The following is a 14,667-nucleotide window of genomic DNA, read 5'->3' on the forward strand; positions in this document are numbered from 1 at the left end:
ATATTTTTAAAATATAAAAAAATAATTGATTTTATAATAAATTCCTTGTCAAATATAAAATATAAGCATGTAAGTGTACCGAACATTTAACTTGAATAAAGAGATAAAATAATATGGTTTAGTTGAATCAATTCTTTTGTAAAAAGCATCTAACTCCTACTATGGAAGGACTTCTGTTTTAACCATCTTGCTCCCAGTATTTTTCAACTATGTAAGAGAAAAACTAAAGGGTTCGACAAAGTAAAAATTTAATTTCATAATAAAGACATAAAAAAATGGATGTAGTCGAGTCTTTTAAATATATGACTTTTCAAAGGACCATTTTTTCTCAGCAAAAATGGTGGTTACTTTGCTTTGAAACTTTTCAATGAAACAATACAATGGAGTAGCAAAATAAGAAATCTATAAACTCCCCTAAAAATCTTCCGATTTGGTTGAATTATGTAGTTTTAAATTCACAGCTAAAGAGGGGATAAGTATTGAAAGAAACTTAAACTTTGAGGGTTTCATACATAGGAGTCTACATGGGCAATCTTATAGTTATATTTTTTTCTTAACTATTTCAGTTTCTGAGATCCACTCGTTCTTACAGACTTACAGATACAAATACTCTAGAATTACTTTTTTTTACGAGTTCCTTCATAGGCTGAAAGTCAAAATTAAACACACAAGCCAACACTAAGGTAACATTCTTCTTCAATATATTTGGGCGCATTTATTTTATACGTACATATATTAATTAAATATTATTCTACACACAATAACTTGATTTATCAATGACATTTTGTCCAATAACATCTGGTCTACGGCCATTGAACATTTTATTTATACAAGGGTTGAGACACAAAAATGTACATAAGCAAATCGGTATTCAATATGTGTGTGCATGCAAGGACTTGGATATCCTTGAATTTTTTTACCACACCATATGCCAAGCGAAAATCAAGAAAGTAATGTAACTATACATATTAACTATGTAATTTAATGCAAAGGTGTATTCTTTAAAACCGCAATGAAGCATTTTAATTTTTTGTAGAATATTTAAGTAGCGGATATATTATTGTTGAAGTTATTATTACGGATACAGTGTGAGTCTTAGCTTTATGTTAATTGCACTAATTATTTTGTGGGTTAAACTCTTGTGATCCATTAGGCTAGATTATTTGGTTGGTGGAAATGCTTGAAATGTTTGTTTATCCAAGGAGTTTGGTTTCGGACATTCTCATTTCACTGGCTGTGCGGGAATTTACTTCCTAAAGCAGGAGATGGGATTGAAGTAGCACTGCCGGTACCGCACTTGACGTTTGCTCTCCGGCAACCGGTAGAGTTCATTCATGTTGCCGTAGGTTGGGGTCCTCAAGTAGGCGCTGTAGCTGTAGAATGTATGGGAATTGACATTAATCATTCCCATTCATCATCCCAAATACCTACGTGGGTCTGTACTGGGCAAAGAGCATCTGGAGCCGGTCCATAGGTATGTTCGGGTAGATGGCCTGTGCGGACATGTCGTAGCCTCCTCCATAGGCACCTCGCACGTCCTCTGCCTCCTGTCCGTCCAGGCCGTCAGATTCCTTTAAATACTAAGACTTTAGTGTGGGCTCCTGTTTAATTAAAAAACTACTTACTGGTCCTGATTCGCCTGTTGAGGGTCGTGCGTCGGTAACGGCAAAGAGCAGAGCCACCAGCAGGCCGTAGCACAATATGATTTGCACGAATTTCATCATGTTTAAGATCTGTAAGGAAAAAAATTAAAACTAAATATTAAAAATAAATAAAAACATAGTCCTTCTAAAAACTAATTCCAAACAAATGTCAAAAACTACAGTTCCCCTTTTTGTGAAGAATTTTTTTTGCATGACGTTGACAGGACTGCTGGCAAGGACCTTTGTCAAAGGAAGATGGAAAAGAGCACTTGTTGCCACAAACGTGACCAGCATTCCGGCCTCAGACTCTTGGTTTTCACCTTAGCCAAGCTTAAGTGCATTTCCGCAATTAAAAGCGGATATAGTCCTGCAACTCAGTGGTTGCAACATCCATCCTACAATGCCATTATGCAACGTGTGGCCGCCGCACAATGGCAACGGGATACATGTATGGCTTTGAACGTTGCTAGAAAAAGTTTAATTGATTTCATCTGAAGCTGACAAATAACCTCACCCAGTGACGGACATCAAAGTTTTATATTCCCTTCAGAAAACTCATGATACTTTTTGAATGTAAAAAGATTAGGGATTCAAGTGCGTTGTGAAATAAAGAGAGCTTTCTGTGTAAGAGGGTGTACCCTGGATGTAATTTATCACATCAGTAACCTTCTGGAAAAATATTATTACTAAGCAATTAATTTATGAAACTAACGTAAATATCAACAATCTATATGCTGCATATATCAAAGTGAAAATATATTTATTCTATCACTTCAGGAGCATATCCTTGACCAATTAGAATCATAATTACTATACCATTACAATTATGACATCATGGGCAACTGAAGTGGGTGTGAAATCAAAAGAAAGACCACTCACCCACACGGCATGAATAAATGAACAAGAGCTAGGCAGTGGCGGTGGGAACATAAATCCCCTGGATATGTTCGTTGAGCCGGGGAAATGAGATCATCAAATGACTTTCAGTGCCACCGGGATGCAACAGGTAGACGGGCGGGGATGCGGAATGTTTGGAAGGAGGTTAGCATAAGCCCCAATAATGTGGGGCGTAAATGTTAATGACTTGTCTCATCTGGTTGCTCAGCTCATAAAATCAGGCTCCTTGTTAGCACGGGGATAAGCATTACACTCTTAAATGTAAAGCAGTTTCTTAAAAATGATCCTAAGCTGACAGTGCTTTAAAATGCAATCATTTATAGAATGTATGTTTTTGATATTTTTTTTGTCATAACGCCGATATGCAGATGTTAGTATTTCAAAAAGCAAAACTGCAGGAAAAACTGTTTAAACACTTTCAAAGTTAATGCGAGCAGAGATAGTGTCTGGTGGTGCCGTCGAGCCACCCTTCAACCCTATGAGCTCATAAAATATTTGATAGATTAAGCTCTTGTTGGGGTGATAAATAAAAACTAATGACTAGGAGGTAAATTTTTACCATCCCCCGCGTAAACTTTAGCTAGCTGGCTGGCTAGATCAAATGGAATAATAAAGGCCAAGCCAGACAGAGTTTCCCGCCGGAACCTAAAGCCCAAACATAATCAGGACATTTTTATTGCCTCCGATAAATAATGCTCAAATGTTAATTGGAAATTTAATCTCGTCGCCAGAGCGCTAAAGTAACCAGTAGCTAAAACAAAAAATCCTCGTTAAAAAAAAAGGAAAGGGTTAAATATTTACATGGATTTTTAGTCGCACAGTTTGCCTAATCATAATCCTGATATCGCCCACAAGCAGCTTATTTTTAATTTAAATTTCCACTAAATGGTTTGTAATTGTAAAATTCGCTTTAAAATTAGCCAAAAAGCTCAATTAGCTTCATGAGAATCTGGCCCACGCACCGTTTAAGTGCCCTTGACAGGAGCGGAAAGGATGATTTGGGCTTGGCGTGTCCTTGGCCATGTGATTTATCTGGTCATATGATATTTTCGTGGCGGCAATTTAAGACGGCGTCAATCAGCGGCCAAAATCAGGAAACTTCAGACATCTTCAAATACATATAAGGATGCTTTCCCATTTCGCTCCTTCTGGCGCAAAGTATCGAGCACTTGAAGTTGTATTGGGTTTCGGAAGGTTTTCTTTGCGGTTTTGCTCTGATTGGTGGAAAATGTATATCAAAGAGCCGAACGGAAGAGTTATTAATTTAATTAGTGTTAGCAGAAGCCACGTAAATTCTTTCACTCATTTTTGATCTCCGAATTATGCAAAATATTTTTAAACTGTCGGGTAGGCCAATTCAACTTATTTTCGTAGCATTTTACTCAGTCTTCTATTTTTAAACTACTTAAATATTAAAATTGTTTTTTTTAACGGTAACTTTTCTAAAACAAACAAGATGCTACCTCCATCCCAGAGTCCCAAATTTTAGCTTAATATTATACGCTTGATTGATGCCCTTAAACCATACAGCCAAGGCGAATTCCTATAAATATTAAATGCAATTTGATTGCGGTTTCCGGGGGAGTCAAGTTATTTATTATCAGTTACTCGAATTCAAATTGAAGCCTAAATCAAATGTTTTGGACAGAGTACAAATTAAGTGAAACTTCTGTTGGGGGGCCTGATTTTTCGCCTTCACTAAATAAATAATTCACAAAATTTTAAATGAGTCTACAGTATGCACATTCTATAAGGGATGTGTAGGCTTTATTAGGTGAATCTTTGGTGAACCATAGAGGGCCACGGAGTTTCAAGAATTTATTTAATTGTCGGGAGGATTTTTTAAGACAACGATTTAATATTTTAGATATTAGATATATACCTACTAGACCTGTTCTATACGCTATCTCTTGGCACTAACTCGGATGACTATAATTTACCTGTGCCACAATTTCCGCATCCACAAATTAATTTCGGCAGAATCACAAATACTCATTTCAATTTATGGCTAAACACACAGAAATCCAATACTCACCGATACTCTCGGACTAAATTGTGACTTTGGGAAATGTCGGTAATTAAATGGGCGTCGCGGAAATGGGCAAACTTGGCGCCAGGCTTTGGTAACAAATGTTTTTTCAACCTAAAGGCGTTTCTTAATAATTTTTCGAACGGTTCTCCTTTTCTCTGTGTTAGCGAAACAAACAGAAACGTACTTTGTTACTGAACTGATCCTTTGTGGGGTCGTGGGGTCACTTGTTGCTTTTTCTCTCCGCTCGATGTGAACGCCAAGAAGGGAAATTGGTAACTCGATGTTTGCAGTGCCCGCTACTGGGCTTTATATACAAAATAGGAAACAGCACCAATGGCAGCGACGCCGGCAGCGGCTGAAGCAGACGCAGAAGCATCAGGAGCAGCAGCAGGAAGAACGGGCAGCCAGGAAAAATAGGGATGTGATGTGGGTTGGGGAGCCGACTCGAAGGTGGGGCGCCTGCTTAGGCAAAGCTTAATGCCTCATGTCAAGCGACACTGCAACAAGCACGAGCAACACTTGCTTATGATACCTGGCACTCGACCCAGGGAATTTTGGTGGTGAATATGCGTTTGTCAAAGTAACCCACTTTTATTCAAAAATGAATTTTTGATTATAAATAGTCGCAAAACATCGTCTAGGAAGTTTTAATTTTAAGTATGAATTAAAACTGTTGATAAATTAAATGTAAGTTAAGATTTATGTATGTGTAATACATAACACTTACATATGTACATATGTATATAGGCATATATATACAAAAATACCCTACATTACACATCCTAGAGCATCTCTAATTCGAGAGTCCTCCCAAAACTCCTGTATTCCCAATTGTTGCTGATGTTTCGGCTTGTACAACGGGGCGTATGAAGAATGTGCCCACTTATTAATTCACCACACGGACGTGACGAGCCATTGTACCACCTACAGTGTACAGTGAAATCGCATACCCACCATCCCTCTCTACCATTTACTGTGCGTGGTGAGTAGCAGCGAATAACGGCACCTGTTGCCGATTATCTCTTGAGCGGACCAAACCTGTTGCATACTTACGAGCGGTACGCGAACGATAGTGTATTAATGTTATATATTGTAGTATCTATGACGTGAAGATTACGCAAAACTAACCGAAATGCACTCGGACAGTGAGCTCAGCGAGTGGCTTTACATTCGCCATTGATTTACGACCAATTGATAAAGAAATTGCGCCATTTGTAGAGTCGGGATTATGGCAGGAGTTCGATATAAAAATAGATTTAAATACCCGGAAATGGAATATGTATGATAGAATGTATCATTAGAATTAAGATTTAGTGACATTTTTGAATAGCAATATGAAATGCTTGAAATTAATTGAAACGGTATTGGCCAAGTTTCTTAAATGTTCTTGGTGTGGAGACTTTTCTTCGGAGTCTGTCAATGCCACCAATTAACGTTAGCAATTTAATGTACATAAAAGACTATTAATAGGTGATCCAACAGGCTCATTATTGGCCGCTAAAGCTAATAAAACTTTGCCATTTCACTTGACAACCAAGGTGGCCAAGCCATAAACGTGCGTTGCACACTTAAAACGATCTCCAGCTTAGCTCAACAGTTCATTATTATGGAAAGACAGGTGACCCAATGGTAATATTATGCATTGACTTTTAGTTGGCTACTGGAAGGAATAGTTTTTCCAGGCGTTCAGGCAGATTTGCACAGAACGGGGTAAAAGTCGCTCGAAACTCCTGAAAAATAATCTTCAATTTGCAATTTAAAAGGGCTATTTATTTATATCAAGCCAAATTTGGAAAAATGTCTTACAACCATAAGGATATTACATATAAAGTTTAGAAAGTATAAACGTTCTAGCAGAGGCCCCTAAGCCCACTCATTTATTGATATCAATTACTATTTTTATGCACATAATTACACACCTACATACGTAACAAATGATGTTGGTAAAATATAACCTTTCGATCGATATATATTATATATTATTTACATACATAAATTGAACGAAATATCTATATAATTATGCGGCTGTAAATACACAGAAGTGCAATCTCTATGTTTCCCCAATGATATTACCAACTCATTTAAACATGCCATATATAGATCCGTTTTATCTTCTAAAATTATCTAAGCTACTAAAAATCTTAGATACAATATATATTAATATGAATCATTAAAAAGTCTATTTTTGGAGTCACAATTATAGTTAAAGGTAAAATTCCACCTCCATTACATTTACCATTTAGACACGCGCTGAGGGCATGTAGTGGGCTGGTTGAGAACCAATTTTTATGGCTATGTCAATCAGAATAAAGCAGGACTGGGATTAATGGGCTTCTGTTTGGTGCGAAATTAGCCGCGAATATCTAAAATATTGGACACTCCTCGGCACGTATGTATACGTGAATAAATTAATAAATTTATGAATGCCGTTGGATTTATCGTTTGTGTTTTATTTATAACGCAAGTTCACAGTGAGTTACAAATGCACAGATACAGTTGCTACAGATAGAGTTACAAATACAAATACAGATACTAGATACAGATACGACTACAGATAACAGAATTTGGGAGATTTCAGTTAATTGCGCGAACAACTCTCACAGCAGCCACCAATGAAAAACAAAACCGTTTTGGAACAAATACTTTTGAAGATGGGTTGGGATGCCATTTTTTTAAACCAACTCCAGGCGCGAAAAGTGTTTTTTTTGTCTTTCAAAAGCAGCTGACGGCATTGAAATAGCAACGCCAGTACATACGACCACCGCCGGGTCCGGAAGGATGGAGGCGCCGTGGACCAGCTGGGGAGCCGGATAAGCTGGACGTTCCAGATCGATCTTCTCCGGCCAATTCCGCACCGGCTCTTCTCTGAAAGCTCTTTGCCATTAACTGAAATTTTCTTACACATCGCGCTGCTAATTTTATGTCTTATATTGCAATTCAGGTTTTATATTCCAACTTACTGTTTCGCCGGTGGCGCGATTGATCTGGTTAACGTCTTTGAAATCGTAATCCAACAATACGCTGGGATCATCCTCTGTGTACATTCCTGGAATGGAAATTTATGAATGGTTCGAATTCCTTTTACCCCCAATAGTTATTAATCACCATCCTCCCCGGCTGGCTGTTGTGCTAATCCGTTCTGTGGTTCTCCAAATTTCTCGTTGAGATTGCTCTTGTCCGCGTAGAAGTCACCGATTCGGTGACCGGCTCGTTCCTGTTCTAGAGCGTGATGCAAGGCCACCATTAAACGGTCCAACAGCAAGGCAGCTCTTTTCGGCACAACCATCTGGAAGAACAAAATTTCCTTTCGCACTTTAATACTTAAACCATTAAGTAAACAAAATTAAACAGTATAAAATATTCAATTATATAAAAATGCATTTCTTCTACGAGGGTTACATCGTTATGGTATTACCGAAATTTAATATTTCCCAGACCTCTACTTCAATTGGTGACGGCCCACACATCAAACGGATTCCATAGAGTTTTAAGAATTTGTCAAGTCCGTCTAACGAAGCCCCGGTCTACGGTCAGCACCAACCCTCATTAGTCTGACCACTAATATCCTAGCACCTGGCAGAATCAAAGTGCTGTGACGTAAGCTTTTCAGTTTCCGAGGGGAACACTCGACTTGTCTTTGGGCCAAAAGTCCAAAAAGCAATCAAATGCAAAATATACAATTACAAATTGTGTGTAAGGTGATAGGGATGCCCAACGACGACCCACGCGTACATTTTAATTTTTTTTCGGGGTTTGTTGTTTTTTAGGTTTTATGTGTTTAGTTTTAGCTCCTACCGGATACTCATCGTAGCTGAGGCCACTGTCGTCGGCCGGAGCGCTGAAAATCTCCTCCGGCTGGCTGGGTGCCGACCTTTCCGCCGCACGTTTGTGCTCCTTCGCTTGGGGCAATGTCACCTCATGGGGAGCTCTACCACCGACAGTGGTCGAGAGTGGCTTGTCCTTGGAGCGCTCGTCGCTCGGATGTCTCATCAATTCCCGGCACATATGAGGCTCAAAGCTCTGGATGACGATGAGAAGGACTAATAGAAGGGCGGGCAGGTGATAGGTTCCTTTGGTGGGGGAAATCGAAGGTTTTCGGGTCCTCCATCTGGCGGGATCTCGCCCCCTCAGCCTGACACTATGCAATGGTCTATGGCCAGGTTGGTGCATTCTACGGTGGCTACTCCTGGACTCTGATGACGGAAAATAATTATGGTCTAGCTCTGCCGCGTTCGAGACTTTTCAAAAATTCAACTGAAGCGGTTTCTTTATGCGTCCGATGCTTTTATAGCAGGACATATCCCAGGTTCCTTTTTTACAGTAATGAAGCATTATAAATGCTTGTTAAGCGGTAAAGGAAGCTGCTGCTGGTCCAACAGAGAAATGCTTTTTTCATACTCTGACTTACGATTTATGCCCCCACTTGGCGTTCTCGTTGTAATTATCGGACATCGAAAATCATGTCCAGCCTGCAGCCAAGTTATTAAGCCGTACATGGGTGATATACTACCACATAAGTACTTACATACGAACTTGCCACATTTCGCCAGATGGGTGTGGGCGAGGATGTGGGGGAATTGCAGCCTGTTGCGCTTTTTGGTTGGTCCATCTAATGAGCGAAATGTCAGAGTCCTTTGGCAGGATTTCACTCGACTTGTTGCTTGTTAAGACTGAAAAATTCGAAGGAGGCGTACACACAGTCCTTATTAAAAATGCGGAATGAATGTGCAGGTCCAAAAGCCTTAAGGACATTTTTGAGTGAAGTGAGATGTTTATGTAAGATATAAATAGTTTCGTTCAAGGTAAAAGCTTAACAGCTTAAACAATATAATTTTTAGTAGTTGTTAGTTGAAATTAAACGATTTTGACCTTTTCAGAAATCGACGCTTACCACAAATATTTCATTAAATAAGTCGTATTTTATAATTGAAAGTAAAATTGTATCAGTAGATATTTAATATTTCAGAAAAATTACTTTTTGAAGATTTTTGCTGCCTTGAAGTACTGAAGTAACTTTTGCTGTTTTTATATGAAAAAATTCTTCTGGCGGCTTTAGCTATTTTCTTTTTGGGAGCAGCAGGAGATATTCGAATCGGAGGTCACTGGCCACAAAACATTTCTATGCACAAGGATGCTGTCGATTAATTACCCAGTGTGCGGCCATTGCGACATGCAAATCGTCGTTAAAGCTCGCAAATGCGGCATAAACTAATGGCACAAGTAAAGAGTCACAAAAACCGCAATAAAATTTTGACATTAACAGTCAATTATTTATTTATTTTATTTCATATTATTATAGTAGTAAGCTTATATTAAAATATAAAAAAAAAAATAAATCAATAATATCAATAAACAATACATAAATAATAAACAAATAATTAATAAATAATATAAACAAGTATTTTATTAAGTTTTTATTTGATTATGCAAAGGTCAAGTTAAAGAATTAGTATTTAAGTTTTCTTAAAGAGGCAATTTTATTTGAGAGAAACACATTTGTCTTCTACTTATATAATTCTATAAAATTAATTAATTAAAAAAAATTAATTATTACCAATCATTTTCTTAAAGTGCAATCAAATATTTACAGCATCCCTGGTCCAGCTGCCACAGGACCTGCGCATGTCCGACTCAATGGCAGTCCCGGAACAACTGTCAAAACACAGAGAGGAACTACGAAAGTATCAAAGAGAGAGAGAGGAAAGCCCAGTTAGCTGGAGCCTTCGCAGCCTCCAATAACAGGATGAATTAGTGTGTGATGGGGAGCCAAGTGAATCGGAAATAAATATTGAAAATTAGGACCACATGATGAACGCTAGGAAACTAATAAGACAAGAGGAATCCACAATTATAGAAAATGTGTAGTAATCCTTAAAAGTAAAAGGATATTGACTGGAGAGAGAAAACTAAGGACAATGCCTTTTGAAATGTGTTGTATCGAAAGGTATTAAAATGTGGCACACAAACAATTAGGGAAAAAGGGAAACCCACCAAACACATCAGAGGGATTCCTACTTTCAGCAAATAGGATGTCAAGGACTTAACGGCCACGGGACCAGAACTGAAGACTAAAAAAGCATCAGCATTTACAAGCATTAACTTATTGAATATGCGTTCCTACTATACATCTAAGGATATGCGAAAATACGGTGACTTGAGCTATGAGTAAGTACTCCGCGAAGGATAGCCACCACTCACTCACCTTTACATCTGGCAGGACTCGGAAAGGGGTGGCCGGAGGGGAAAAGGAGTCCCATTGTGCTCCATCGGTTGTTTGCTTGAAGCGCCCAATCCGAATGCCAACAACGCCCCAATCCCCTTTCAGATCCTTTCCAACCTTCATTTTTTTCGTGTGTTGACTCAAGCAAAATGCAATTCAAAGTGTCAATTGAAAATGTAGTTTTTTCTCCACATCCGGATTGATTCGAAAATAAGTTCTTTTCAATAAAGTCAATCGGAATCTAGGCCAAATGGGATTAAAATTATAGAAAGTCTAGAAATAAAGAGAAAAATATTACTTTATTATGATTAGGATGATTGAGATATAACTATTTTGATAAATATCCTCGTATCTAATATTTAACTGCACAATAATTTTTCATATTTAATATGGAATTTTTTATGGAGTATTGTAGGATCCTAAATGAATTCTTGACCCATGAAAGCCACTTGAAGGCGAGTTGGGTGTGCTAACCCGTTACAAGGATTAGAGCGTAGTGGGTAGGAACGGGAAAATTATTCATCTAGGTGGGGGAAAATTAAGGACTTTCGGCTGAGTGGCCACTCTCGACGTCCTTTTGTGGTGTGCTTTTGTTATATTATTTGTCGCCTTCATTAATAGTGGCTAGAAAAAACTTGAAAATACAGTGAACTTAGGATATTATGTCATGGAATACAAAATTAATTTTATTTCGTAATAAAAAGATGAAAAGAAATTTTTTAATTTTAAATCCGGGCTTTTCTAAAAACCTACGATTGATTGGCTAAAAACTTAGGTAAATTGTTGATTATTATTAGTCAACAAATCACAAAAACAGGATGATGAACTTCAAAATTTATTAAATATCAACTGGGTGTATTTCTTTTAGAAATCATAGAAATAAAAAAAGCTAATAAAAACTGTTTGCTTTTTTCAACAGGAGCAAGTACCTTCTGGATCCAAAGTTTATGACCAAGCAGGACCTGCAGCAATACTACTGCTACTACAACATGTCCAAGAGTCGCAGTCAGTTCAAGAAGGTGGTGGTGGTGATCTTTTTCCTCTGCATCTTCTCCTACCTTTGCATGGACTACAACCTGCGGACAAAGTTGCTGCGATTCCGCGATGGCTTCGATTTCATGGCCCGCATCGAGGACCGCTACGGAGGAAACTTAAGTCAGGCGTATTTCATAGATACACCTGGCTGCCGGATGCCGCACTTCGAGGTGGTCGACGACACCATCGCGCAGTTCATGTTCAAGCCACGGCCGTATGAATGCAACAAGGCTCTTCTACGGGCGAGCGACACAGAACCCGGGGTGATGCATCTAAATGTTGACCAAAGTGAACTATGGGCCTTCTTCAACGCGAAAGATATATCTAAGATAAACTGTAACTATACAATCATAACGCGTTATAAAGACTCTAAGAACAACCACACTCTGGTCAAGAACTTCAAGCTGGCGAAAGTCGTACGCGTTCCACCGGACACGGAGTTCCTGTGTCTGCGGTGTTATAGTCAGAACAAAGTCATCTACAAGGACTGTCATTTCTTTGCCCTGGGAAAGGAACCAAAGAAACAGATTTCTCGTGCCAAATCCTTTTCCGAGAGGGAGAACTTAAACCAAAGCAGAGGATCTACTCCTGCCCACGAACGTGTCTCCGTGATGATCCTTGGCTTGGACAGTTTGTCGCACTTAAACTTTAAGCGGCAAATGCGACGCTCTGCAGACTACATTCGTAAGAATATCGCCCACGTTGAAATGTGGGGCTACAACAAGGTAGGAGACAACACCTTTCCCAATATGGTACCCCTGCTGACCGGGTTGGACGACCAAGAGCTTAATCTCTCCTGCTCCCCAAGGTCAAAGCGGGCCTTCGATGGCTGCTCGTTCATTTGGAAACGCTATCAACAACACGGTTACCGCACCATTTTTGCCGAGGATGTTGCCAAGCTTTCTGCTTTCAATTATAATCTATACGGTTTTAAGAAGCAGCCCACGGACTACTATCTACGTCCTATGCTCATGGAAATGGAAGATACGCTGGCCTTTAAAAAAGAGCTTAATATGTACCTCTGTTTGGGCAGCCGGCGAACGCCGGACGTGCTACTGGAGTATATACGGAAGATGGTTCCACTGATGAACCGCAACCTTTTTTTCTCCATGTTTTGGACAGTGGCTATGACTCACGACTTCTTCAACTTCCCCACCCTTCTGGATGAGGCCTTGCTAGATCAGTTAACGCAATTTCAGGAGTCCGGATTACTAAACCGGACCGTGGTGATGCTTCTTTCAGATCATGGACTGAGATGGGGCTCCTTTCGACGCACCTACCAAGGCATGATGGAGGAACGTCAGCCGCTAATGATGGTCTTGTATCCGCCATGGATGAAAAAACTATATCCGGAAGCCATGGCCAATCTGAAGCTCAATGCAAGACGGCTGAGTACTCCTTTTGATGTGCACGCCACCATGTTGGACCTGCTGGATTTGAGGAACCTGGAGGCCGATCAATTGCAGCGTCGAGCAATGGAGATGGAGGACCCAGACAGCCAGCTGCCACGTGGCATCAGTCTGTTCCTGCCACTGCCGATAGAGAGGACATGCGAACAGGCGGGAATCGCCGCCCACTGGTGCACCTGCCACCACCGCCAAGAGCTACAGACCACCGATCCCCGGGTGCAGCGGGCAGCCCGGTATCTGGTCCGGCTAATCAACAATCGGCTGAACCATAAAACGCAATGCCGGACTCTCTACCTGAATGCCATACTCCAGGCCCTGATAGCGGCACCACACTCTAAGATCGTTAAGAACATCTCCACGGACTATGCGGTGGACATTACCCTGCGCCTGCAGACAAAACCAGGCCTGGGTGTCTTTGAGTCGACTGTCCGAATGACTGGATATTCAACTGTGCTCACTGGCACCATCAGCCGGTTAAATTTGTACGGAAGCCAGAGCTACTGCCTTAACGATCCGGCCCTCAAAATGTTTTGTTATTGTCACAGATAAGGTAGCCATCGCGTATGAGGGCCCTTCCACCGAGGGAATTGTGGATAAATCGGTCAAAGACTTAAGATTCGTAGCCTTAATTTCTATGAAATAACTACACGTAAAATAAAAGTGAATTTTATCTTCCCAGACTTATGCACCGGCGTAGAATCCTTTGAATAGCTCAAATACTAGTTAATATAATTATAACTAATTTAGAAGACAATAAACATATAAAACTAATAATCCAACTTTATATAAAACAGCAAAGGAAGAATATTGTAAGTTTTATATAATAGATGTTGTGTGTTAAAGAAAGTTAATGATTCGTGGTTAATTTATTCTAAATGGGGTCTTCTTTCCATCCCGGATAGATAATTAAAAAAGTTTGGCGACGTAAATTTATGGTAGAGGGATACTTAAGTGGGAACAAGTAAACCACCGAAATCCTTTTCAAGGAGCAGCTATTTCCAGAGCTAGTAACGCCAAAGAATCTGGGCTGCGGATCCAGTCAATTATGGTCAATTCTAAAATAAGAGCTGGCAACTATCGTCATCCCATACTTTTAGTAAACTATTTAATTGTATATAATGCTAACGTATGTGAATAAAAATAAAATAAACTTACAGCGCTAATAACAACCAATTTTTATTATTTGCATCCAGTGGCGGATTTAGGAAAAAGGCCCAGTGGGCAAAATTTTTTCAGGGTACATTGAAGGGTATTTTTAAGGGTACAGCCCAGAAAATTTGACAAAAAATCTTAAAAATATTTTGTTCCCAGATTTTGATGCAGATTTATGGAGAATCGATCCACAAATCGTTTAAGGTATTCCGCTCAAGAATCGGATGAATATTTCCTAAGATATGGGCTACGCAGTGGATCTTATGGGGCTCCCCATGC

General features: G+C 39.4%; 3 protein-coding genes across 10 annotated transcripts; 1 reads left to right on the forward strand and 2 right to left on the reverse strand.

The window, feature by feature from the left end:
• Positions 1 to 679: 679 nt before the first annotated feature.
• AstC (Allatostatin C) lies at positions 680 to 4,838 on the reverse strand. Of its 2 annotated transcripts, none has more exons than XM_017253174.3 (4): positions 4,757 to 4,838; positions 1,626 to 1,733; positions 1,432 to 1,571; positions 680 to 1,373 (listed from the first exon to the last, which is right to left on the reverse strand). In XM_017253174.3, the coding sequence occupies exons 2-4, from the start codon at positions 1,722 to 1,724 to the stop codon at positions 1,247 to 1,249; spliced, it is 366 nt and encodes a 121-aa protein (XP_017108663.1). In that variant the 5' UTR covers positions 1,725 to 1,733; positions 4,757 to 4,838; the 3' UTR covers positions 680 to 1,246. The 2 variants fall into 2 exon arrangements, with proteins under 2 accessions (XP_017108663.1, XP_017108661.1); XM_017253172.3 differs by having other exon boundaries at positions 4,576 to 4,838.
• A 2,244-nt stretch (positions 4,839 to 7,082) lies between these two features.
• Positions 7,083 to 14,496, reverse strand: AstCC (Allatostatin double C). Of its 5 annotated transcripts, none has more exons than XM_070277371.1 (4): positions 14,392 to 14,496; positions 7,678 to 7,858; positions 7,533 to 7,618; positions 7,083 to 7,458 (listed from the first exon to the last, which is right to left on the reverse strand). In XM_070277371.1, the coding sequence occupies exons 2-4, from the start codon at positions 7,856 to 7,858 to the stop codon at positions 7,285 to 7,287; spliced, it is 441 nt and encodes a 146-aa protein (XP_070133472.1). In that variant the 5' UTR covers positions 14,392 to 14,496; the 3' UTR covers positions 7,083 to 7,284. The 5 variants fall into 5 exon arrangements, with proteins under 5 accessions (XP_070133472.1, XP_017108631.2, XP_070133471.1 ...); XM_017253142.3 differs by lacking the exon at positions 14,392 to 14,496 and adding an exon at positions 8,368 to 8,803 and having other exon boundaries at positions 7,083 to 7,437; XM_070277370.1 differs by lacking the exon at positions 14,392 to 14,496 and adding an exon at positions 8,368 to 8,803.
• LOC108133450 (uncharacterized) lies at positions 10,639 to 14,013 on the forward strand. Of its 3 annotated transcripts, none has more exons than XM_070277367.1 (2): positions 10,639 to 10,737; positions 11,712 to 14,013. In XM_070277367.1, exons 1-2 carry the CDS (start codon positions 10,682 to 10,684, stop codon positions 13,783 to 13,785), a joined length of 2,130 nt encoding a protein of 709 aa, XP_070133468.1. In that variant the 5' UTR covers positions 10,639 to 10,681; the 3' UTR covers positions 13,786 to 14,013. The 3 variants fall into 3 exon arrangements, with proteins under 3 accessions (XP_070133468.1, XP_070133469.1, XP_070133470.1); XM_070277368.1 differs by lacking the exon at positions 10,639 to 10,737 and adding an exon at positions 11,417 to 11,567 and having other exon boundaries at positions 11,712 to 14,009; XM_070277369.1 differs by lacking the exon at positions 10,639 to 10,737 and adding an exon at positions 11,630 to 11,645 and having other exon boundaries at positions 11,712 to 14,010.
• Positions 14,497 to 14,667: the final 171 nt, after the last annotated feature.

Source organism: Drosophila bipectinata, chromosome 2L (assembly GCF_030179905.1).
Source record: "Drosophila bipectinata strain 14024-0381.07 chromosome 2L, DbipHiC1v2, whole genome shotgun sequence".
NCBI classification, from domain to species: Eukaryota; Metazoa; Arthropoda; class Insecta; order Diptera; family Drosophilidae; genus Drosophila; species Drosophila bipectinata.